Source organism: Penicillium antarcticum, assembly GCF_028974205.1.
Source record: "Penicillium antarcticum strain IBT 31339 chromosome Unknown utg000001l_segment0_segment0, whole genome shotgun sequence".
In the NCBI taxonomy this organism is placed as follows: Eukaryota; Fungi; Ascomycota; class Eurotiomycetes; order Eurotiales; family Aspergillaceae; genus Penicillium; species Penicillium antarcticum.
The window spans coordinates 1,711,025-1,734,608 of NW_026695299.1; the positions used below are offsets into that span (position 1 = coordinate 1,711,025).

General features: G+C 48.6%; 10 protein-coding genes across 10 annotated transcripts; 3 read left to right on the plus strand and 7 right to left on the minus strand.

The window, feature by feature from the left end:
• Nucleotides 1-289: 289 nt before the first annotated feature.
• On the minus strand, nucleotides 290-1,555 carry N7508_000644 (porin; the record flags this gene model as incomplete). Its single annotated transcript, XM_058458729.1, has 6 exons — nucleotides 290-439; nucleotides 498-1,000; nucleotides 1,166-1,196; nucleotides 1,255-1,343; nucleotides 1,410-1,443; nucleotides 1,508-1,555. The coding sequence occupies 6 exons, from the start codon at nucleotides 1,553-1,555 to the stop codon at nucleotides 290-292; spliced, it is 855 nt and encodes a 284-aa protein (XP_058324951.1).
• A 305-nt stretch (nucleotides 1,556-1,860) lies between these two features.
• On the minus strand, nucleotides 1,861-4,129 carry N7508_000645 (asparagine synthetase B; the record flags this gene model as incomplete). Its single annotated transcript, XM_058458730.1, has 9 exons — nucleotides 1,861-1,945; nucleotides 2,006-2,110; nucleotides 2,161-3,416; nucleotides 3,467-3,615; nucleotides 3,670-3,705; nucleotides 3,759-3,785; nucleotides 3,859-3,884; nucleotides 3,969-4,019; nucleotides 4,104-4,129. 9 exons carry the CDS (start codon nucleotides 4,127-4,129, stop codon nucleotides 1,903-1,905), a joined length of 1,719 nt encoding a protein of 572 aa, XP_058324952.1. The 3' UTR covers nucleotides 1,861-1,902.
• Nucleotides 4,130-4,539: 410 nt separating this feature from the next.
• On the minus strand, nucleotides 4,540-5,265 carry N7508_000646 (E2 SUMO-conjugating protein UBC9; the record flags this gene model as incomplete). Its single annotated transcript, XM_058458731.1, has 4 exons — nucleotides 4,540-4,793; nucleotides 4,903-4,926; nucleotides 4,989-5,149; nucleotides 5,231-5,265. 4 exons carry the CDS (start codon nucleotides 5,263-5,265, stop codon nucleotides 4,540-4,542), a joined length of 474 nt encoding a protein of 157 aa, XP_058324953.1.
• Nucleotides 5,266-6,508: 1,243 nt separating this feature from the next.
• Nucleotides 6,509-7,339, plus strand: N7508_000647 (uncharacterized protein; the record flags this gene model as incomplete). Its single annotated transcript, XM_058458732.1, has 1 exon — nucleotides 6,509-7,339. The coding sequence occupies one exon, from the start codon at nucleotides 6,509-6,511 to the stop codon at nucleotides 7,337-7,339; it is 831 nt and encodes a 276-aa protein (XP_058324954.1).
• Nucleotides 7,340-7,496: 157 nt separating this feature from the next.
• Nucleotides 7,497-9,337, minus strand: N7508_000648 (uncharacterized protein; the record flags this gene model as incomplete). Its single annotated transcript, XM_058458733.1, has 5 exons — nucleotides 7,497-7,595; nucleotides 7,659-7,751; nucleotides 7,814-8,619; nucleotides 8,677-9,102; nucleotides 9,169-9,337. The coding sequence occupies 5 exons, from the start codon at nucleotides 9,335-9,337 to the stop codon at nucleotides 7,497-7,499; spliced, it is 1,593 nt and encodes a 530-aa protein (XP_058324955.1).
• Nucleotides 9,338-9,968: 631 nt separating this feature from the next.
• N7508_000649 (uncharacterized protein) lies at nucleotides 9,969-10,151 on the plus strand (the record flags this gene model as incomplete). Its single annotated transcript, XM_058458734.1, has 1 exon — nucleotides 9,969-10,151. The coding sequence occupies one exon, from the start codon at nucleotides 9,969-9,971 to the stop codon at nucleotides 10,149-10,151; it is 183 nt and encodes a 60-aa protein (XP_058324956.1).
• Nucleotides 10,152-12,390: 2,239 nt separating this feature from the next.
• N7508_000650 (uncharacterized protein) lies at nucleotides 12,391-12,975 on the minus strand (the record flags this gene model as incomplete). The annotated part of the gene is made up of 1 exon (XM_058458735.1): nucleotides 12,391-12,975. The coding sequence occupies one exon, from the start codon at nucleotides 12,973-12,975 to the stop codon at nucleotides 12,391-12,393; it is 585 nt and encodes a 194-aa protein (XP_058324957.1).
• A 945-nt stretch (nucleotides 12,976-13,920) lies between these two features.
• N7508_000651 (uncharacterized protein) lies at nucleotides 13,921-15,678 on the minus strand (the record flags this gene model as incomplete). The annotated part of the gene is made up of 2 exons (XM_058458736.1): nucleotides 13,921-15,015; nucleotides 15,124-15,678. The coding sequence occupies 2 exons, from the start codon at nucleotides 15,676-15,678 to the stop codon at nucleotides 13,921-13,923; spliced, it is 1,650 nt and encodes a 549-aa protein (XP_058324958.1).
• Nucleotides 15,679-19,815: 4,137 nt separating this feature from the next.
• Nucleotides 19,816-21,305, plus strand: N7508_000652 (uncharacterized protein; the record flags this gene model as incomplete). Its single annotated transcript, XM_058458737.1, has 3 exons — nucleotides 19,816-19,876; nucleotides 19,948-20,980; nucleotides 21,035-21,305. 3 exons carry the CDS (start codon nucleotides 19,816-19,818, stop codon nucleotides 21,303-21,305), a joined length of 1,365 nt encoding a protein of 454 aa, XP_058324959.1.
• Nucleotides 21,306-21,970: 665 nt separating this feature from the next.
• On the minus strand, nucleotides 21,971-23,247 carry N7508_000653 (uncharacterized protein; the record flags this gene model as incomplete). The annotated part of the gene is made up of 2 exons (XM_058458738.1): nucleotides 21,971-22,743; nucleotides 22,797-23,247. The coding sequence occupies 2 exons, from the start codon at nucleotides 23,245-23,247 to the stop codon at nucleotides 21,971-21,973; spliced, it is 1,224 nt and encodes a 407-aa protein (XP_058324960.1).
• Between the last annotated feature and the right edge of the window lie 337 nt (nucleotides 23,248-23,584).

Consider the following 23,584-nt stretch of genomic DNA (forward strand, 5'->3'; position numbering starts at 1 on the left):
GACGTGGTATATAGCGCTTCAATATAAATATTACTTAACTGCGCTGTCCCTTACATAGCTCTAAAGCGAGCTGACTGCAGTGTTCTCGGTTAGACCACATTAATTGATCGTATTGATCAACAAAGGAAACATTTAGATTTGATATACAAAGAGTGCTCGAGTATAAGCTACGACGCACACATGGCTATTATCTTAGATGAAAGTCCCCATCTCCATATCATCGTTCTAGCCCATCAGCAAAGACAAACTAGGAACAAAAATGACAAAATCTGAAAGGAAATTCAGACGCTTAAGCCTCGAAGGTGAAGCTGGCGCCGACCTTGTGGGCAGCCTGGTTGAGGTTCTGGGTATCGAAGGAGGCACCGAGGCCGAGGGTGACACCAGGGCGGAGGAGAACGTTGTAAGCCAGAGCGGCAATACCACGGTCGTTGATCTTGGCCTGTGTTGTAAAATGTGGTTAGCATGTATGCATATATAAAATCAGTGCGTGAACGAACCTTGGCGAAGGAAGAGGGGTCGAGGCGGTACTTGGAGGCAACCTCAAGGCCGACAGCGTTGCCGGAGGTTGAGTCCCAGGAGGCCTTGGCACCGGCCTCAACCTGAGCGTTGACGCGGTGGTAGTAGCTGGCAGAGAAGAGGGAGAGGTTGTTGCTGGCGGTGATGGCAGCGGAGTACTGGGCAACGCTGTAGCCGACGGCAGCAGAGTACTTGGTGATGGCGGCCTTGTTGACGTCGTAACCACCCTCAGCACCGACGAGGAAGCCCTCATGGCCGAGAACGGCGTCGAAGTTGGCGGAGGGGCCGTTCAGAAGGTCGAAGAAGGCACGGGCGTTCAAGTTGGGCTGCTTGAAGTAGAGGTTGAGCTTGGCACCCTTGGACTGCTTAGCGGGCTGGTACTGGGTGAGGATCTCAGCCTTGAGGCCCTTGGCGATGTTGTTGTCGAGCTCGAGCTTGGTGTCGAGAGCGTTGGCGGTGGTCCAAGCCTGGGTCAGGGTGAGGCCTGGGCGATGTGAATATATTAGCCTAACTCTGTGATGCGTCGTATCCGAAAAAATAAACAGGGAAACCTTGGGCACTGGACGGAGACCACATCCCCAGAGGAATGTGATGGGCCGTCCTTTTCGCGCGCCAGGATCCGGGGGCTTTTTCTGGAAGGGGCGTTTACCGGTGGGCGCATCGACGTATTTGGCCTCAAGCTGTAGGCGCATTCATTAGAATTGTGTTTGGGACTCAATGAGCGCGATCATAACGAACCTGGCCAGCAATGGGACCCTCGTGGGCGGACTTGCCCTTGACGGTGAAGGTGACACCGTTAGGGGCCTTGGACTTGACCTCAAGGTTGGCTAAATAGCCCTAGTTAGCCATTGAAGCTTCGGGAATGACATAATGTTGCCCATAGATAAACATACCGGCAGCGGCGTGGTAGAAGTCCTTGTTCAGGAGCTATTGGGATAAGGTATTAGCCAAGTTCCGGTGTGCCGATTTTTGATCCGGACAATGTGCGTACATCGTTGGCCGCCTTGGCGATGTCGGAGAAAGCAGCGGGGGCAGACATGTTGACGAGATGAAGTCTAATGACTGAGGAGATGTAAGAGAAAGGGGTGGTTCTATGGAGAGATGAAGAAAGAGAAGAAGAAGAGACCGATGATGTTGGGGGGGGGGGAACTAGGGGCTTAGCACGGGTTGGTGGGCGCCCGGTGATTGGCGGTTGCTCGGGTGCCGGGAAAGCCCGCCGGTGAAGTCACGTGCGTTTATGCCTGAGGCGGAATTCTACAAACAGAAAAGAAAGGATCATAACTTTATACTAGCAAAGTATATACAATCTATCCTTTTAATCCAAAAGAAAAGGCTAAAACAGAAAAGAAAGTCCAGGTGTGCTTTTTTGGCTCTTTGGCTTCACATTTACTTCGTCTCGTCATACTTCTGGTTGTGGGTGGAGATGGCTCTGTGAGGGATGTTAGAAGAATTTTTCAACCTTGAAACCTTGAAACAGGAATTGACTCACCTTCCACTGGGATCAGTCTGCTTGGACCAGGTAGGGGTCCAGCGCTCGACTGTGCCGGCACAGTAGGGAGGGAAGTGCTCATCGAACATGGTGCGGTACCAGTATCTGTGTGAAGTTAGTTTTGAAAAAATTATAGTGCAATAAGAGAAACATACGCCTCCTTGGTGTCGGGAACATCGGTGCCCCATTCGGGCTTGGGGTTCTTCATCATCTCATCGGTAACCTGGCGCTCGGCTTCGTCCTTCAGGCCATCAATCCAGCTGTAGCCAACACCGTCACTGAACTGCTCCTTCTGGCGCCAGAGGATCTTGTCAGGAAGGTATGCAGCAGTCTCGGGCTCATCAGTGGTGTCAAAGGCCTTGCGGAGCATGTGCTTCTCAATGCGGTCCTTGGTGATCATCTTGTCCTGGGGGTCAACACCCATGCAGGTCTCGAGGAACTCCTTGTCGAGGAAAGGCACACGGGCCTCAAGACCCCAGGCGGAGGTAGATTTGTTGGCACGGAGGCAGTCAGCCAAGTGCAAGTTCTTGACACGGCGGACGGTCTCCTTGTGAAGCTCCTCCTTGTTGGGAGCAGCGTGGAAGTAGAGGTAACCACCGAAGATCTCGTCGGAACCCTCACCACTGAGGACCATCTTGACACCCATGGCCTTGATCTTGCGGGAAAGCAGGTACATAGGGGTAGAGGCACGGATGGTGGTAACATCGTAGGTCTCGAGGTGGTAGATCACGTCAGAGAGGGCGTCAAGGCCGTCCTGGACAGTGAAAGTGAAGGGGTGGTGCTTGGTGCCGAGGAAACGGGCGACCTCAAGGGCAGCCTCGGTATCGGGAGCACCGGGGAGACCGATGGAGAAGGAGTGCAGCTGCTGGAAAGTGGTGACGGTAGAAAGCTCGTTCTCGTCATCAATGCCAACCAATTCGCCGTCGGCGGTGGAGGGAGGAGCGGCGCGGGAAGCTTCGGCCATGCGGAGAGTCTCGCGCTGGGCAATAGAGGCGACCAAGGAGGAGTCGAGACCACCAGACAGCAGAACACCGTAGGGAACCTCCGCCATCAGACGCTTGCGGACGGCCTTCTCGAGGCTGTGACGGACGATCTTGTAGTCGACAGGGGTGGTAGGGACGTTGGTAGGGTCCCACCACTTGGGCTCGAAGTAGCGGGTCAGCTTGTCAGTCTTCGAGTCGTAGACGTGACCGGGAGGGAAGGCAATGATGTCGTCGCAGACGGGGTGCAAGCACTTGAGCTCGGAGGCGAAGTACACCGCGCCGGGAGTGGAAGAAGAGCGACCAAGGTAGAAGCTGGTGATACCGATGGGATCACGGGCAGCAATGACACGGTCTTGCTTCTTGTCCCACAGAACCCAGGAGAACATGCCGTCGAGGTGCTTGGGGGCATCGAGACCGTGCTCCATGTACTAGAAGTAATTAGCGTCTCTGCTCTATCTTTTTTTCCTTTCTCACATACCAAGGGAATGATAACTTCGCAATCAGAGTGTGTCTTGAAGTTGTACTTGGTGTGAAGGCTCTTCCGCAGAAGACGGTGGTTGTAGATCTCGCCATTGACGGCGAGGGCGAGGCTGCTGTCCTCGTTCACAAGGGGCTGGGCACCGGAGTCTATAAAGAAACTGTTAGTTAAAGAAAGCGCGTCAACCCTCAGACAGAACTTACCGACACCGACGATGCTCAGACGCTCGTGCGCCAGGACTAAGAATTCCCCGTTAGTTATAGAAGAAGACCAATTCATTTGCTTGACTCACTAGTACTCTCGGCGCAGAAGTTACCGCCTGTTAAAGAAGATTGGTTAATCCTATTCCCTCATATATACTGCGCAATGTTGTAACTCGAGCAGTGACTCACTCCAATCGGGACCACGGTGGCGCACACTGTGTTCGAGAGATCAGTTAGCGACAATTCGGGATTCTGAGGACTGCAGATGCAATTGAAGATATAGGAATTGAAGAACTTACGCCTTGGCCATGCGCAAAGCCGTAGGCTTGAACTGCTGCACATCGGGGTGACTGTGGGACTATTAGCAATGACACGACGGTCCCCCACGATCCCACTATTGAGGATGGCGGGGGTTAGGGCAAGGCACAACATACTGGTGGCACGCGAAGATTCCACACATGTTGGGCAATTGGTGATTTTCGGAGAGTATAGAAGGAGGAGAAGAAGAGTCAGAAGAGAAGAGTGAGTAATTGACTAATACATGGGGTTACGGGAGGAACCAAGTAATTTTTTTCCAATTTCTCGGCGGGGCGATGTCGGCACTCTTTGAGTCACCGATAAGATAGCCGGATTCGCACCCGAAGTCGCATCTTCTTTCCATCTAGAGAGTCCTTACAGGAAATCATGTACTTATGGCTTCAATGTCTCAAACTCCATTGCTAACGCCGCGCTGTGGGAAATTGCTAATCCCTCATTCGCCGAAGAAAAAAAAAACCAGATATGCATAGATCTTCCCCTGGTATGTCGCATGCTGAAAATTGAAAAAGAAATTGTCACAGCTTTTTCGCTGTTCACGCTGGGAATCAATGCTTAAATAGGCTGGTTCTCCTTCACCACCTGCTTGACCTTGCGCTCATATGCGGGTCGGTCCTTCTTGAACAGGTTGTAGGCATCGGCTTGCGCAGGCGACTCTGGGTTAGGATTATCGAGGAGATCCTGAATGCCGAGCAGAATCTGTTTGATAGTGATCGCGGGTCTCCAGTCCTCCTCTTCATTGAGAATTGATAGGCAGACTGTGCCCGAAGGGTAAACGTTTGGGTGGAACAAGGGTGGCGTGAATTTGCCTAGTCTTGAATCAGCAAGATATCCTCATATTATATCACAAATGCCGTCTTGAGCATGATTCTGTTTTCGTAAAAGCATGCATTGGAGATCGATTGTGGAGGTACGTACACTTTGGTGGCTTGGTGGGGTATTCTAGAAGCAATGACCGTCTAAATTAGTACAAGGATCTTCAGTTTGGAATGCGCTGCACTCACCATCAGGGAAAATCAGAGTCAGTTTGAAGAGTCCACCCTCCCAAAGAGTCTTGCTCTTGCCGGGAATGGCGCATTCCCAGGTCTTAAGGTCCAAGCCGCCCTGGGGAGTACGGGCTGGCTTTGCGACAAAGCCGAAAGGATGATCGCGTCGCCACTGCTTGCTGTATAACCGGAAATCGTCAGCACATGGCGGTCTAAAGGCGCAACTAATGCGCATAATCCTCAAAAAGAAAGCTTCTTACCGCTCCTCCTGGAGGCGGTTCTGGCTGAGAGACATGATTTCAGGTACCGCTTGATGAAATCTGGGGAGATGAAGTGCGTGCGCGATGGCAAAGTTGAAGGAGAGAGAGAAGCAAGAAGGAGCGACTGGGGTAATCAGGCGCAGTTGTGGGGGAGAGGCGAAGCGGAAGGAAGATTTCAAAGGTCGCAATCGCGAAAGCTGGAGCGATGGGAATCAATCGCCAACAGGCCTGCGATCGCTTATGTAAGCGCCTCACAGGGCCGCCACGGAGCCTCACTTCTTTGGGTAGATATAGCAAATACAAGTATGCAGGGGCTACTGTGGAATTGGTATTTTGACTGGCCTGGAATCTATGCTATGAATTTTTAGTAGCTTACAGGTTGATTCAGTCGATCTATATACATTGACCTCTGGCCCAATATGGGAGTAGCGGTCATAACGGGCCAGCTAGCCCTTTAACCAGGTCAGCAATCCGATAATTGCGCCTTTTCCATGTTTGTTCGATAGTCTGCATGAATCATATCTGATAGGTAAACAGAGGTGGGGTAGATTGTTCATAGATGTACATTACAGCGTATGTATAATGTACTAAGGATCTGGAAATGTATGTCCAAACAAGCAACCCCAAATACATAATTTTTTATTATTACTGTTTCTATCAAAAAGCTAGAATATATATTGATATTCTCTTCAAGTTTTCCCTTTCAAATCGAGATCTGCGTGGCTGTAAGACGCAAGAGGTTGTTTACAGACCTACATATTTCTTCGAAAAAGCAGTTTACCATCAACGAATCCCCTTTATTTCGAATAGACCAATTGACGAGAAAATACAAACAAGCACTGCTTTTGTACATTGAAATGGTATGGTATGAAAGAAGAGCAAAAAAGCCCTTTGTATTCGCCATCGAACGACGAGGGATACATCCGAGGAAAGACAAAGTCCTATACGAAGCTTGTAGGCGAAAACCGGTAAATTATGGCTTAGCTTAGCAGAAAAGCAGATATATAAGGCTGCTTCTTAGCTCGCTCCGACAGTATCCAACCTTCCTATCCAAGCTCTCCATCAAGCGGCTTAACCCTAACCCAATCCCCAAATATTTAAAGCCATATGTCATCACCAATATCACCATCAATATTATTTAAGATATGTTTCAGGGCAGAGTGGTATTACGAAAAGTGCACCCACTCTGCCTCAGCGAACACAGCTTCTCTGATCTGGTGTCAACTACCCTATGAAGCAGGCTGTGCATGCGACCTGGGCTATCTAATCCCGGCACAGATGCCCCTGACAGGATTATGCAAGCAATATAAGATTGAAGAAAAGCTTGAGGAGACTGTAAGCCGTCTCATCGACATCGATAGATGGAACGCCGGTGGCCGTCAGTGTACACTGCAAGCCGTAATGGCCCTCCCTGACAGCAATGACGATGGCTCCGTCGAGGAATATGAGTCTGAAGATGAGACCGAGCCTGAGATCGAATCTGGATCAAACACAGACACAAACGCAAGTGATGCAGACGAACCAAGACAATCCCAAGATTTGACTCATAGCAATCCTGGGGGGAAATTCCATCGCTGGTTCAACTGGATAAATAAAGCCGACCTATACCCCACAAAGAAGCCTTCTGCTTATAATCCTGCTTCTACTTCTACTATTTCTACTTTGAATAACAAAGCCAAAACTGGGAAAATGACGAAGTGGCCCTTGTTCAAGGCTCCCATCCTGTGGAAAGATGAACATAATAAGTTCGGCTTGAGGCCTCTGGTCCTTGCTCGGAAGCATGGGCTAAATGAAAAGGAGAAGAAACCTCGCCGGCGTATTATCTGTGCAGGGCCTGCAGGACTGCAGCCATTGGTTCTGGTTGAGAAGCACAAGAAGCGTTGGGGCTGGCCTTCGTGGGATTCTTTTGGCCACGAGAAAGTTGATGAGATGTCGAAGTCAAACCCATTGCCGAGGCCGTCTGTTCAGGCGGAGTCTAGGAAGACTGTGATCCTGCGCTCTCGTCTTCCTGTTCCTGGTGGCAGGACAGGTGGACAGCCTGTAGCCGTTGGTGTGAAGAAGCGGCCGCTGCTAGCCAGGAGGACTACATCTGATCGGGTCACATTCTAGTGTCTTTTTTTTACTATTTCCTTGGGTTGGAAAATCTTAGTTAAGTGTACGTATTGGAGATAGACTTGATTAGTCTGACACGACCTCATAGATGAGATCTAATGGCATTGAATTCAATTGACATCATTATTGTGCTTGTGTGGGATTTGACAAGAGATTAATCCGTGTAAATCCCCTGGTCAAATTTCTCTGTGTCGAAGAATCGGGCTTCGATTGTGTTTCCGTTGAAGACCCGACCTTCTAGCGCATTGACGGCCTGTCGGCAGCTGTCAGTAAATGAAACGAATCACAAAAGCAGATTTATGCGGGCATAACTTACCCGTAAAGCAGACAACGGGCTTGTAAACTTGACAAAGACGGGAGCAGGAGTTCCGACATCACGGGCAATGTAAACTCTCTCGACAATTCCATACTAAAGTTCCAATATATTAGCATAGTTTTCATACATCAATTCGCAGGTAACAATAAGCATACCTTCTCATTGCACTCCTCGCCAATTTCCTGCATCAACCCTCCACCTTGGCTGGTCTCCAGCTCGGACTGCAGATCGATTCCATTCAACATACCTCGCAGAACAATTACTTCACCCATAGGGCCAAATTTGCTCTCGTAGCCTCCTAGCTTCTTACTTCCAATAATCTTACCTCGTCCAGCGGGCGTGATAAAGCCCCCACCCTCTGAGTCAGGTCGTTTCTTTCGCTTTTCAACCTTTACCTGTAGCGGATTCTTGATACCAGAACCAGTGGCACCAAGTCCAGATCCCTTGGTCCAGCCATACTTAGACAACAAACGTTCCGCAAAACCCTTTTGTCCTGGACGAGTAGAACGTGGTGCATCTTCGTTTTCTTCTTCCTCTTCGTCTACTGGCTCTTCTTCGGCCAACACAGCTTCAAGCTCGGCCTCTGATGTAGGGATATCTTCTGCCGGCGCCGGTAAAGTATATCTGACCGGAGCACGGGAGATTGTGGCAGTACTAGGTTGGAATTTATCAAGAGGGCGTGATGGCGGTGGAGGAGGTATGTTTTGTTCTGAGGATAGGTTGCCGCCTTTCTGGAATCGCTGCATGTATGCGTCTTCACCGGTGGGATCGTGAGAAACAGGGGTAGGATCTTCAGGTGGTGGCGGTGGCACTTGCTGTGCAAAGCTGGAAGCCTGACCGAGGCGTGCACGACGAGCAAAAGCATCTTCACCAGATGCATCATCAGGAACGGACGCCGGTGCAGGCGGCGCATTGTTGAGATTTGGTGGCGGCGCAAAGCTGCTCGGGGGTGCAAATTGTCCTAGAAATGATTTTAGTAGTGCTCTGGCATAACCCGACTGAAGCAGTTGAAACATACGGTTCATTGGCCTGTTGTCATCATCGCTGTCCGAGTCTCGGCTCAGCGAGCGTCTCATCCGATGCGCGTACAAGCGATCCTTCCAGTCGCGGACCTCCATGATTTTTTCATCACTGTGCCGGTATTCTTCGTAGTTGTTTGGTCGCGACGGATCATAGATGTCGTCCCAGTTCTGAACAATGTGCTCTTCTCGGTTCTTCTTGCGCTTCTTCCTGCCGCCGCGCTGTCGTTTCTCGCCCTGGTATCCGTAGTCGTCATCTTCCAAGGCCGCCCAGTCAGCCAAAGTGCTCTTTGCTGGAGGTGCTGACGAGGAATTCGGAGCTTGGTTGGGTGCGGGATGTGGCGCCGCCTTGGGCAACGTAGACTTCGGCTTGGACTTCTGCGCCGAGAGCTGTGGCCTTCTTGTGGGCTGGAATCGGAGAGAAGCTGTTCGGGGAGAGGAAGGTGAGCTCAAGCTGCTTCGCTGTAATCAGAGAAGTCAATTATAGCTACCAGCATTCAGTTGCTTTTTGCCCGCCGGGTCGTCGGGTTGCGCCTCAATTTCCGAGCTCTGTTTGAAGACAACTGGAGCACGAGAAATAGTTCCAGGCTTGTCGTTTGACGGATCGAGAAGATGGCCATAGAGAGACATGCCCCCCTTGTGGGTTGAGTCGGAAGCCATGGCTGTTGTATGGTTGATCCATGATGAAGACCACTGACGCGATATGCGATAAAGGCAGAGCGGTGTAAAGAGGGCCAAGTAATCCGTAGCGCTAATTGGCGAGAGAACGTCCCGCTATATTTACCGCAACACCATGTCCGTTTTCTGCCGGATCAATATCTAACCCAGCTCGATGGTTGCTTTCGCTCTCTATATATTAGTCTCAACGGTATACTGCGATATCCATACGCGCTTCTTTCTCCTTGATTCTACAACATTCATATCTCCATTTTAAATTCATACTTCATTGTTTCCATCGAATGATACCCCAGCGCCAAATTCCCACCCATCCGCAAAGCGCAGATCAAGCTGCCTTCCGTGTAGTCCGAGATCTGTCGCCTCTAATCCCATTTCAACCTTGAAGAATCTCTGAGATATACAATGCCACAACATCAGCCCAAATCAAAGACATTCGGCAAGCCATCAGGGGTATGTACAGCATATCGCGCAATGAATAAAAGCCATATTCCAATCAGCCCCTCGACTCCTATCCACACACTCCAACCATACGTTGGGTTCTAAATTGGGTTTGACCATTGTTCTGATACTGACCTGAATCAAGTCTATAAATGCTCCCATCGCGGCATTCACAATGGCTGTCATTCTTTGTTCATACTGTTTCAGTTCAATCCGCACAGCCCGACAAAACGCTCAGACTCAAGCCTCTACAGGATCTAGTCTCCAGCGACCTGTGCCAACTGAGAGAAAAGACGAGTCCTGGGTGCAAAAAGCCCTCGAAGAGAGTCGGGCCCAGAATGGTAGGAAGGGAAATTGATGATCTTCGTACAAGGAGCAATATGCTAGCGTCGGAATACATCCTTTACAGCGATCACGATTCAATGTTTAATTGTTTGTCTGTGATACCAATTTTTTGTAACTTTCATTCAAACTTTCAGTTTCCAACGCTATAGCAAATGTTTCTCCAAATTCAGTCAGAATTTTCAGTGTATCATTGATCATGCCCCGGGAGTTCAAGTGTTTAACAGCCCAGATCGATATAAAATTGTTCATCATGTGAATGATGGAGAAGAGCATTGTATCATGTACTGTAGGTCAAGGGAAGAAGGAGAGAAGAAACAATGAGATAGGCACATTACGCGTTGCCAAGTGACCCAAGAAGTGAGAGACCAGTATATAAATGGCTGAGACTACATCGCTATCCAGTTCATGGTGGGTGTCGAGATAGGTGCCACTTGGTCAAAGGAAGCACCGAATGGGTAGGAACCATCAGTGGTCGGTTTAGATCTCAGCATCGTGATACTCATAGTGTCAACATTATACACATAAGAGTCCAGGAATAGATCATTTGAACATGATTTTCGCAGAATTGGCGTTAATGAAAAATGGATGGGAAAGCGAGATGGAAAAAAAAATTGCGGGTAATTTAAATGGTCTGTCACGTGCGCTTCGTCTGTTTACACTGTATGCACCTATATAGACAGGATAATGTCTGCCGGGTGGGGCCTTTCCTATCTGGGCTGCCGCCGCTTTATGAGGGCGCTCAGGCTCAGGATCAGTGAGTAGATGTCAGCACGGGCTCAGACTCAGTGAGCATGCTCTGGTTCAGTCACGTGCATGATGACTAATTGGTGGCGTGCTCAGTGACCAATTGTGCATGCTCAGTGCGTGCTCCGGATCGCTCAGTGAGTGCGCAGTGATCACTGATACCTTAGTAATGCTCAGTGAGCACCCCTGATTTGTTGAACTCAATTTAGGCCTTGCAGGCCCCACAGGGCCATTTATTCTGTGATAGTTAGTGCATTGACGATATTCGGGCTGCCCTCGTTTTCTAGAGGATCCCTTGCCCCCAAAATCATGCGTCATATCTATTAGGCGCAAATAAGACGGCGAAGGCTATTCGATTAGGGATAGTCTAATGAAAGTTTCCTGTCTTTTTCCAGTATAGCGGCTGATTCGAGCTCAAAGTCTCAGCTATATAAGGACACTATGTCCCTATAAACTAGCTCTCTCATTATCTTATCTAAATTCTTCTATTTTATTAAGCTGCTTCTAGGCCTTGGCCATCCCCTAGCCGTCGCCTTGTCGGGCGTTAAGTGCGTACTGGCGGACGGAGCGAATATATCCAGTGATATATCGGTCTTCCGTGCCACTATTTTCAATGTGGTTAAGCACCCTACGGGCCCCTTCCGCGATCTCGTCCATGGATCGGGGCGGGTCCGCGAGGGCCGTGAGTTTTGATGTTCCTCTCCAGACAGGGGGCGCAAGTTCTGTGCATTCGCACCAGTCGCAATCGCCGCTGCCATCTTCCCTATGAAACAGGTATCAGATGGTAGCGCTTGAAGTTACGACTACGGTGAACTAATTCTTGAGGTCCTGCGACCTCTGGTTGGCTAGATATTCCAAGAAAACGTTTTTGCCAAGAAAGAGTTGTTCTCAACTTTGTCCGTAGCTAAAAATGAATACTATCCTGAAGACACAGTCAATAATGCCACTTACTCTAATCGGAAGTCCGAAATCGACGTGTACGTTGAAAGCTCTGCTTACCCTCGCGGAAAAAAACGTTACGGATTACAATTTTATTTCGCTGGATCTCAAGTAATGGGGAACAATCGGTACGTACCGCAGGGATCCTTACCGCACCTTGTCGTACTCACTTCAATATAAGTCACCGACGTACCTTGCCAAACAACCTTTTGGTGTAGTTCCCGTTCTCTAGGATGGTGGTTTTCGATTATATGGTTTGTCCCTATGTATAATGTGTGCAATACATAGGAGGCCTCTTCCGACATAAGTTCTCTTGTGACCCTTTGGTCAGGGTCTGCAAGCAATGCCCGTAGGGAAACGCTTCCGCCGGGGGTTGTTGTCACAAATACGCTCATGCAGATCAGAGTTAAGGTTCCCCTCTCCGAGTAAGGAACCCCTGGCAGAGCAAAGACCCTTGTTCGGTTCCGCACCGCAATGAGACCTTGTGCCGATAGTCGCTCGATCTGAAATAAATATTGGCCAAGTATCTCACGGAGATCCGCATCCGAGATTGCGGAATCAATCAAGTTCTACTGTACCATATATCGGCGAATCATCACGCAAGATCCACACTCCACGGTGCAATGGCCAATACCGCGGCTCCGCTTAGAAGTCCAGTGTCTCTTCTGACAGCATCCACAGTCACGGCTGTAGCAGCCACCCTTGGCGATACAGTCCTCTACAAGTTCCGTCCGCAGATACCAAGTAGAGTCTTTTCTCAGGGTATCGTACATCTCCTTCAGGGGTCGTTTGAAGAGATCCAGCTCGCATTCGTGAAGCTCGAGCTCCTTTTCGAAATACTTCCTGTTCACTTCATTGAGCAGGGAGTCAAGTTCGCAGACCTTTACTTTGTCTTCGGTGCTATTGATAGCTTTCAAATAGGCCCGGCCCTTTGTTCGCATGTGCTCTTCGCGTTGGACCGGCATTCGGAGGTCCCTCTCGACAGTGAAGAGCTTGATGAAGAGGTTGGTATCCCATTCATACACGCTTTTTGATATTTTCTTGTCCCATGACTCGGCGTTGTAGGCGACTTCGCCATAGAAATCTTGTGTTACTGTGAAGTGTCGTCGCCATCCGTATTTGGGGAACAGGATGCCTCGTTGATGTCGAGCCATCGGGACTATAATGGCCAATAAGCTTATCAATATTGAATGCAAAGGAAATGGTGGTTCAAAGGCAGTTTCGTACTCAAAGGACCTGGCGATGATAGGTAATGCCTCTGAGGTCAGACTTGGTCGTGCTCGGGTGCAAGAGCCGATGCCGAGAAATAGTTGGAGGGGAATACTCAGGAATGAGCACACACAGAAAAAAGTTAACAACTTGATATTGTGACCATGACCATTTGTAAAGGGTACACGTTCAAACATTTAATGTTTGTAGCAGAATGATTGCCCCCGTTGGCAGGTGACATCACCTAACCATTAATGGAGAAATCATCATGACATGGAGAGCCCTCTAAATCTGGAAGCCGATATATGCAAACAGAATGAACTCAATTGGAGTTGAAAGATCCCTAGGTATACAAACGGGCGAACTCGAGGACGGAATTTAGTATAATAGAAATTCCATTATCATATGTAACAAGCATAGAAAGATGTGGTGTCAATAGTATAGATGCTTGGCCATTTGTGTTAGGCATTGGATTTCACCGCATCACCAGAGTCCTAGGTACGATCCCAGATGAGAATAGCTAAGAGCATACCCCAAAACGCTAGAAACACACCCCCGTTGCTTCCTCAGGTTCGGCGCAGTACTGGTAATTCATTCAAGTTCGAGAAACCTGCAAATTTCTTGGAGAGCTTTTGTTTACCTGTATAAGAATTGTTACAAAATACCAGTGCTTCTAGAGTGTATTTACAAAACTGCTATTATACCACACTCAAGTGCTCGACGCGCTATATTGTACGTGGAAGAGGGATTGGAACTGATCTGAGATTATAAAGGTTGGTCCTAGTATCTACGAGCGATATTGCCATCGGTAACTAAGCTAGCGAATACTCGGCAGATAATACTCGAAAATCAAAGGGACTGACTGTATTCGACATATCGAAACCTGCATACTACCGATCCATGGGCTGTATACGGCGTGAAAGCTTGGATCGAAATTCTTCATCATCATACAAAAGACCAATATCCGCACCTGGGTAGGGCGCGTCAAGTTCATCTTTCAACTTCTGTGCAGTTTCAGTTGAGAGCCACATGTATCTCTCCACCATTCCCGGATTTGCTAGCCCGCCTCCATATGTACCTCGAGTTTCTTCGTGTTCATTTCCACAGGGATATTGCCCATACCCGATCTCCATGTCATGGTAGCTAACAGTGGGACCAGTGAGATCATCTCTAGGCTCCAGATCAGTCTGTAAGCCTGGTGCAGTGTGATCAAAGTCCTTGAAGTAGTGAAAGTCCGGGGGAGTTATGTCGCGATCCTTCATGATTTTCTCAAGGTATTGTAGGTAGAATGGATTTTCACTTCGCCTGGCAGCCACATACAAGGATCTGGTGTAGGGGGGCTTCAAACTTCGGAATATCGAACCGTAATCACACATTATACAAGTGATCGCAACTTGATGTCCCATAGACGGACACTTTCGAACCAGATCAGCTAAAGTGTTCGCAGAGGGCTTCACGGGCCCCCATATGACCCACGGGAGGCAGTCCGAGTCATCGTCGATACCAGAGATATCATTCTTCATTATCATACGGGCATTAATCGCAGTGCGAATCTCTCTGCACTCCCGTTCATTGCCTTGGCTGAGCAATTTACCTGGGAGGATAGCCCGTCTAGGGTTTGTTTCCAGCTGATAGGCCCACCATCTGGCGAAGGTTGTACTGTGATAAACGCCACGAAGAACACAATTGTATTCAAGTTTGGTTCTCAGCCTGCGTGGGTGCATTAGTCGACTGTATCGATCCACATTGCCCTCCCACGCGGCTATCTGTGTCTGAAGGCGCTTTTCAAGATTTGGGAGATCAGGCGGAAGAGGCATCCACAGTTGATCGGACTGGCCTAGGCCTAGTTCAGCGTAGTCCTCCATTCCGCTGATGTCCTTCAAGCTGATATCTTGAAAGCCGATAAATCTATCTTCCTCGATGTCAATATCATTAGCAGTCGTCTCTGGTAAATTTTTACTAGGGAGAACTCGCTGTCCCAAAGCCTATCGGGGCTTTATATCGCCATTCAGAAACGCAGTCGTTCGTGGGGTCTCAAGATGAACGGATCGAGAGAAATCTTCTATGACAGTATATCGTTGGGGGGCGGATACGATAATCTTGTAGATTTCGGCGTCTTTGTCAACTTCGCGGGATTCTTCCGCAATAGAAACGTCAGGCAAAAGGTCCAATTCTTTGTAGAGATCTGTATAGCATGCTATAGCACACGCTTGGCCCACTTGATACCGTATAGACGGATGCCGACGGGCAACTTCGCGATATGTTTCTTCTGATGCAAGGTCGGGATACCAGATACAGTACGGCTGAGTGGCAGGATTTTGCATATCGGGGATTATATCACTCATTATCAGGCGAGCATTGCGGGCGCGGGAAAATTGATGGGACTGACCATCGTCGCCGGAGCATAGCTCAAGAATTGCCGGGCTTGTTGCAAATTGAAGTGAATCACGAATCCCACGGATAACTGCTCTCTGATGCCAAAACGAGCTTAGATCGACGGGGAGATCCTCCCCCTTTATTGCCGCAGCACATTGATCGGGGTCGCATATAGGTATAGGTTTGCCGGAAGAGTCATACGCCTGCCTTTTCGGTAGAACGATATTGTATTGGCTCATAAGGCTGATACCAGACTTTTCGGTAGCCGCCATTAGGAAATAGTACGGGCAGTGGTGCCAGTGGCGCTGGTGCTGCGTGCAGTGACAAGTGGGGAAAATGAAGTTCAATGTTGAGGAAAAGGAAGGGGGGGGAAGTCAACTTCTCGAAGGACAGGATTATGCTTCGACCAGCAAGTATTTATGGCGAAGTAGATCGCACCGCAATTTTTGGGTTGTTCTTTTTTTTTCTATTTTATTTTATTTCATTTTTTTCTTCTCATTTTCCACTCAGCTTTGACATTCAATTTGCCCCTGCAGTGGTGCCCCACCACATGCGACGGCAACTGTACAGGGCTACTAGGGACATTGTTTGTCAAAAATTCCAGGCATTGTCTTCACAAAGAATTTTGCAGCTACCCTTTGTTTGACTGCAATTTCCAACATGCCTGTTTAGTCTGCTGCCGCTGCTAATATACGTCGTTCTTTCTTCCTTCACTTTCTCCCCTCTCTGCTACATTAGTCAACGACTCTTCTCTTCAATATGGCAATGCCTCTATTCGTTGAAACAGGAGCTTGTTTTTTTTAAAAAAAAAAAAGAGTCTACGTAAGCAAGCTCTATGAGCACGCTGTCAAAGATCTGTTGTTGGTGAGGGCTCTTCAAAGCTCTATCTGCTACTTCCCATGGCATTCTCTGCTTCCGTGGTCGTTGAAAGTCATGTAATTAGAAAGAAGCCCTTCTATCCACAAGTTCCCAGAAAGGCATTGTCATTATATACCATATCAGGGAGACGAGTACAACCACGAGGTCACAAGCCTGAACTTGCAAATCACGGAGGCACGCTCCAATCTCCTGCAGTCCGAGGCACACACAATCTTCCTCTATCATCCTATCGTCCGAGAGACACCATGATTAGGACTTACAATTAAATCATACGCAAGATGTACTCCTGGAGGAAGGCTCCCGGATGGCTTATGTCACTCACTACTAAGGGCGAGACCAACTTCTCTGCAAGTCGAACAATGCGGATTTCATCGACTCTGACCGAGCCCATATGTACCAGTGCCTAAGCTACCATTGATGTGTAGAAACCACTCAGTGTAATCCACTACAACTGAAAACAATGCGTAAACATGATTGAGGCACGTGCATTGTCCCTGCGTGGGCGTTGCGCACGGACGATGAACCACAAATGGCAATGTGGGTCCGAGCGGGTACTTGCAGATCATCAAGATCTATGGCCGGACAACATGTCTTCAATGTACACGCCAAACGGTTTGGTATTCACGGGCTTCTTATTATACTTGAGTCAAACTACTAGATTCATATCCACATAGTGAGTCTGTCTGCATCCTCGTCACATGAGCACAACTGTTGATTGCCGGTCGCGGTGACTACCCCAGTAACTAGGATGTGATCTCATAAGATTCAGCGTTTAGGACTATATTTTTGGACTCTTATGTATGTACTCGCACCGTCTGTTCTCTTTATTTTGATGTATTCAATATCAACAAGACAATTGTCTGACACTCAACGCAGGCTCGCGACCCGAAGAGTTCGGCGATACTGAAAACTGAGCATGACCGCTTGGTCAAAATGCTTCAAGACAAAGCCGCGAAGACCAAGCATCCCTAAGCGCGGGTGAGATAGACATCCTCCCCTACGCCACCTTCTCCACAACCTCCCCATGACCGTTGTCAACGCTTGACACGAGCCGAACGCCGATGCATTAGACATGGAGGTCTTGCAAATTTCGGCTAGGTGCACTTTGTGGATCCACAAACATAGCGACATAAGCTCCTTCCATTTCTATCTCCCATCCAATGCCTCCGGCATGTCTTCAATATAGCTGAAATATCTTACTTGATAAGCATCTCTATACACTCTTCCCGCATGGTTGTTTCGCACCTCGATACCGCTTTCTTCATTTTACACACCAATCTGTTTAGACTGGGAGCATGCGGGTTTCCCTCCGTCTGCTGAGTCGCCTCCGCGAATGTAAGATATCTAGGACAAGAAGTTTCCCAGACGTCTGCAGCGAGAATTACCCGCACTGAGCAAAGCGAGGGATGGGTAGCTGCTAAGGTTTAGCAAGTCCGTTGGAATGTGAGATGAAAATCTTACTAAACCATTCATATTTTTGTTAAATTGAGCACTAAGACTAACATATATGATATGACTAGTGCCAAATGCGGTGGATTTTGGTCCTCGGGGAATTGTTCGCCCTGATCTAAAATAGAGGTTCCAGAAGCGGAATACAACGACGAAGGCCCATCGTCTCCACGGGACTTGGATGCCACCATTGCCCACGTGGGTTTTGTCATTTTCCGTGTTTCCCCTCACCACTCATTCTTTCACGCACAGCAAACAACAGCATGGACTCTCAAGGCGAGAATCCTCCTGGACTTGCACTTGGTTCATCTCTGGATCTCCCTCCAGCACTTGGTACCAGCGCTGCCGTCAGCCCTGATAATGATCTCACTGCTGGTGTTGGTCCCACCGTTGCTGGTCATTCTGAGCTTTGGGTGAAAATGGGTTGTGAATAGCAAAGATAGAAGACCAAGGACGGTGATGGCAAAGAATTTCCATCTCACGAGATCTTTCATATTTGATCACATCTGTGTGGACTGATATTTGACCTGCTTGCTCTCAATGCAAGGACAAGCACTCTAACGTCCCACTCTGGTTATTCAGGTGATATTGCAAGTTTAACTGATAGACAACTGAGCTGTTGGTCATCTAACCCAGAGATCAGAGGTTATATAGGAGCCATATAAAATGATTTAGATATGATAGATAGGGAGTAATATCGATTCCTTATCATACGAGATCCGCTGCTGTCGGCACTAAGAGAGTACTATGATAGAAAAGCAAGTGATATTGACTAGCGCAGGAGAGAGAAGAAAAGGTAGAAGAACCATGCTCTAAGGTAGCAGCAGACTAAATAAGCATAATAAATGGGGCAATCAAACACAAGATGTCCGCAAAATTCTTTAGGTTGACAACGTCTAGAATCTTCTAACAAATGTCTCTAGGAACATTCCAAAGCGATCGCCTTATGCTGTCCTATGTCGTAGGTTTTCGATTGTCTCTGCTTTGCATTCATGCCGCCTGCAGATAATTCAGGGAATTCCTTAATTCACCGTGTTCCACCTCTACAAACTTCCCCGGCATTGGATCAAGGTTGTCCTATCCCTACGAAATGCACCAGGGAGGAATTAGACACTGTTGCAGCTAGTCACCGCGTTTCATGTCATATACATCAGATTACTCATAATACTTAGGACGGGCAGCCTGATCAACAAGACAGTCGATATGGCGGGGCTCAATACGTGCAATCGTAGACTTAAACATTTGATCTCCTTCTCCGTTCTTTACGTCCTACTTTCACGTCTTCTTTTTTGTTGTTTTTTTCTTCTTCACCTCTTTCTCGTTCATTTTCGAGTGCTTGGATCATCTAAACCATGCAAAGGCAGGATATTTAAAAGGGCTCATACTTGTAGTATGCTGGGACAGCAATGTTGCATACGTAAAGAGCTAGGTACTTCATGAAAGCCGAAGTTTACGTACAATACCGAACAATCGGCTGGACCCTGGAAATATCCACCCTGTGGGTCGCAGCACCTTCGGCCACACCAAAAAGTCATGCCCTCATACTTGAAGGGCCTGTGCAGCATGGTCATTTTGTGTTTTATCTTGGTGGTATGGAATACCTTACCATGACCAAGTTATTTCACTAGGCCTCGCGTATTTGAATGACTAGGCGTAACAAAGCAGATTACACTAATTAGAAGGGTTTCGAGGAAGAGGGCTTCTGGCTCCCCATTTGCGCTACGAAGATGGGAAAAAAGATGTATGACCTTGCCTACGGAATACCCTTTCCAAATTTGCTTATCCATGTGTTTCTGTGTTTTTTTAGATCCAAAATGAACCAAAGCCCGAGTGAGACATTTGAGACGCCAAGTGTTGCCAAGCGCTGGGGGCGGTTTTTGCGCTCAGCCCTACTCCAATTGGAACAAGCAGGGCGCCGGGCAGACCGGGAACGCTGGGCACGCTAAGTGAAGTGTTCCAGTCATGAGGCCCTGTTGCTGGTCAGGGGCTGAGTAGGGAACCGTAAAAATCGCGATGCGCCCGAGTCGGTGCTGTTCCTGGTTTTCATCGACATCCAACCTACCCAATTCAACATCTGCAAGATGATCGCAAGATCCTGCATGTTGCTTACATGGGTGCTTTCCATATTGCTATGCTGTTCTAGTAAGTGGAGTTTTGCATTTTTTGCAAGCGGGTTTTCATCTATGCAATCTTCTTGCTAACACTGTTCCTAGGGGTGTTGGCCTTCAACTGCACCTCAGCCATTATCTTTTCGCCAGCAGGTGCAGACTTACTTCGCAAGAACTGTCGAGTAATTCATGGCGATGTCACTATCGGTCCCTCCAATGACAATAGCACGACCCAACATATCAATCTCGACGGTGTTGAGGTGATCGAAGGCTCTTTCTGGAACTATGTGGTTGCCCGACGCGACGAACTTGATGACCAGCCTTACTTCACACTCTCTAGCTCAACTTTGACCGAAGTGAAGGGCGAGGTCGAATTTGGAAGATATCCCACAAAGCTACAGAACCTCACTCTCCCAAACCTCAAAACTGTGAATATAAGCTTCGAAGTAGGATGGTGGGCAGACGATCTCACCTATCTGGATGTCTCAAGTCTGGAGTCAGTGTCCCGCTTTGTTCTTGGGGCCGCTAATCTCACCACGTTCCGACACAAGAGCTTGCGCAATGCGAAAACTGTAGGGCTTTACCCGACGCAAATCGACTCACTTGATCTTGTATCTGATTCTCGACTCAATCTCACTAATGTTGGCTTTCAAGGCCCATTTCCAAACCTCAAGAACATCAATATTGGGTTTGCATATGCCAAATTGTGCAGCATTGATGCCAATGCATCTCTGACACTGGGTGGCCCTTCAGCAACAAACATGACAATCGGAACTCTTTCTCTCGGCGGTGGTGTTTCAGATATTAAGCGCAGCACGGAGCTGGAGTCAATCAGTGTGGATAAACTGTCATTGGCTAGCAGCATTTCCATTCCACACCTGGAAGTCCCATTCGACAACCTCCGCGATCTGACACTTGAACAAAACTACGAAACTCATCCTGTCAAGGATATCACTCTACCACCGCAAGCCGTGAACTGGACAGGCGGCTTCAGACTGCGTATTAGTGATGCTCCAGAATTGAATCTAACCTCGATATACCGTACCGACGACCAAAACAACCGCGTCCAAACCTGGTACTGGCCAACAAACATCTCGTCGATTTGGATTTCCGGTGCTAATATTAGTAACGAGTTCTTGTGCGTGTCAATCTCTTCTTCATAGACGATGTGATAGCTTACCAGCAGATATAGTGATCCGTTTGTCGCTCAGCAAAATTCCTCCTTGGACAGCATTCCGCCTCCATCAGTGTTGGATTCATTCTGGGTCCTTCCATCGGCAAACAGTACTGGTTTCAAGTGCGCGCCCTTCAACGAGCTATCGTACAAGGGCCGTTTACCTACTTCTAAGTATGATTTCCTGTGCTCGAACTCCACAAAATCCAGTGGAAGTGCTTTCATTCGTACACCAAGCTCGCTTCACCTTGCCGGTGTCGCCCTTGGAGCAGCTTTGTGGATGGCATGAGAAATATATTTATTGGTCACGGCTATGCAGGGCTTTGCTACTTTTCCATTTCTAGGAGTACTACTTATGTTTAATGTATTTTTATGAAGCATGGGGCTACAAGGAACGGGACATCCAAGACAGGTGTACGGCTGTTGCGCTTCTTTTCTATCCACGGGAACCTTTGTATGATTTTAAGGCTATGTATCACGGTCTGCTGTCTACGCATCATGTTGATAATACAATGTGGCCAGCTCTATGGGCAGCAGCGGGAAACGAGTCGCGTTATAGGCGTAGTAATATAAAGCTTAAATGTCAAAGAAGCGCAGTAGGAAGATCATGCAGCCTTAACTTCTTAATTTACATGTACACAAAAATAACATAACAAGACAAAAATGCTTCAAGCCGCGAAAGTCTTCAGCTAAGAAAACATGTGAAGACATGTGATAGCCTCGGGATCTCCAACTGGAGGCATCTCTATGCCGAGATTATAAGATTCGAAATGCAAAGGGCAAATTTCGCTCGCTAGAATGTTATCTGCAAAGATCAACAGACCGCCGGGTACATCTATACAGGTATGTGAGAAACGGAAAAAGGGGCTTGGCGATCGGAAATGGTTGAGGGTGATGTTCAAGAGGCGAGGAGATTGATAGGATATTGGTTTATGTATTGCTGAATCATGGGTATCAAATAGAAGTTTCCTGCGCTTCATCTTCTTGCTGCTTCAGCTTTAGATCACCCTCATGTTGCAAGTGACTGATCGTCTTGCGTAGATACTCGTATGTGAGCATGGTCGTCATAGCGGCCGGGACGGCCCGGAACAGGTTGGTCCCAATTCCCGAGTAGAAGCCGCGCCAGCCCTCTTCTTGGAGGATTGTTTGGAACGTGCGTATCATGCCGTTATAGCGTGGCCGGGTGCGCATTCCATCCGAGGAGGAATAGCCCGAGGACCGGCCACGGTCATGGGGGTGGTTGAGTCCACCGCGGAAGGAGATTTCTTCTGGTGATGACGCAGGCGCAGTGCGTTGCTGTGTTTGAAGGCGTGTCCGGAGGACCTCGTGTGGGTATGTAATGGTGCTTGCGCAGAGCTTGCTGAGGAAAGTGGCGAGGGAGATGCCGACCCACTGGGTATTGCCGTGTTCGGGGTGTTCGCCAATACCGTAGCCCGTGATTCCCATTTTCAGGTATTCGTAGAGGGGGAATTGAATGGCCACATGAGCCAGTCCAAGAAGAGCAGGGGTGAGCCCGGAATAGAAAGAGCGGATTCCCTCAACTTTATACATCTTGCGTGCCGCATCAAATGTCCCTGAGTATTGCCACGGGGCCCGGAATCCTTCGTTGTTTTGCTTAAGACTCTGGGACATGAGTCGTGTCTTAATAACCCAAATGGGGTTTGTCGCTATTGTCGAACATGCACCAGCGGTGATCGAAGCGTAAAGTCGTGATAGCCACCAGTTATCTGTCTTGAGTTAGAGCCGATGATTTGATATCTCGTTGATGGAGGGCACAAACCTGTGTAGTGGAGGAATTTCTCGCGAGATAGGTCATAGACTGCTAAGTAAACGGCCCAGGTGGGGAGATAGCCCAGCACCATGGGACCGAGTCCTTGGTAAAGACCGCGAATACCATCTTCTCGCCAAATCTTCCTTCCGCTGCCGAGCATTCCCCGGTAGAGCGTCTCCGAAACAGCTTCCCGTGTTCCCCGCCGGAAGCCGCCCTGGGCTTGCAGCTTGGTTTTGATCACATCTAAAGGACAAGTGACAATACCGGAGGCCACGCCAGCGCTGGCTCCACATAAAGGTGTGATTAGGCCGTCGGACCAAGTGGTTGAGAGGATTTGAAGGCGGGTTAGGTAAGCGGAGGTCGGCATGGCGGGCACATGGGGAGGTGCAGCGTTGTCGATAGGGAATGACTGAGCTTGCTCCGAGGAGCCGCTGGGAGCACTGCGGCCGCCAGAAGTCATCTTGGTGACCGGCGCTCACGTTGCTTGTGCGTGAATCAACGAGGGCTCCCGGACACGAGCATATCGGGTGCTCGATCCGGAACCCAAGAACCCTGTTTCGATAGAAAAAGAAAGAATGTTGAAGATCAAGCGATCCGAAGGTGTGTAGAAGGAGGAGAGAGGATCAGTGGAGGTCCGAGTGAGGAGAGATTTCTGGGGCCGATGGTTACCGAACCCGGTTGCTTGATGCAATACTCTAAGCTGCAGGACGGTGAGCGGGGTTATGAGCAATCAAGCTTCCCTAGAGAAGCAGGGATTAGAGATTGCTAGAGTCAACAGATCCCCATGGCAAATTGAA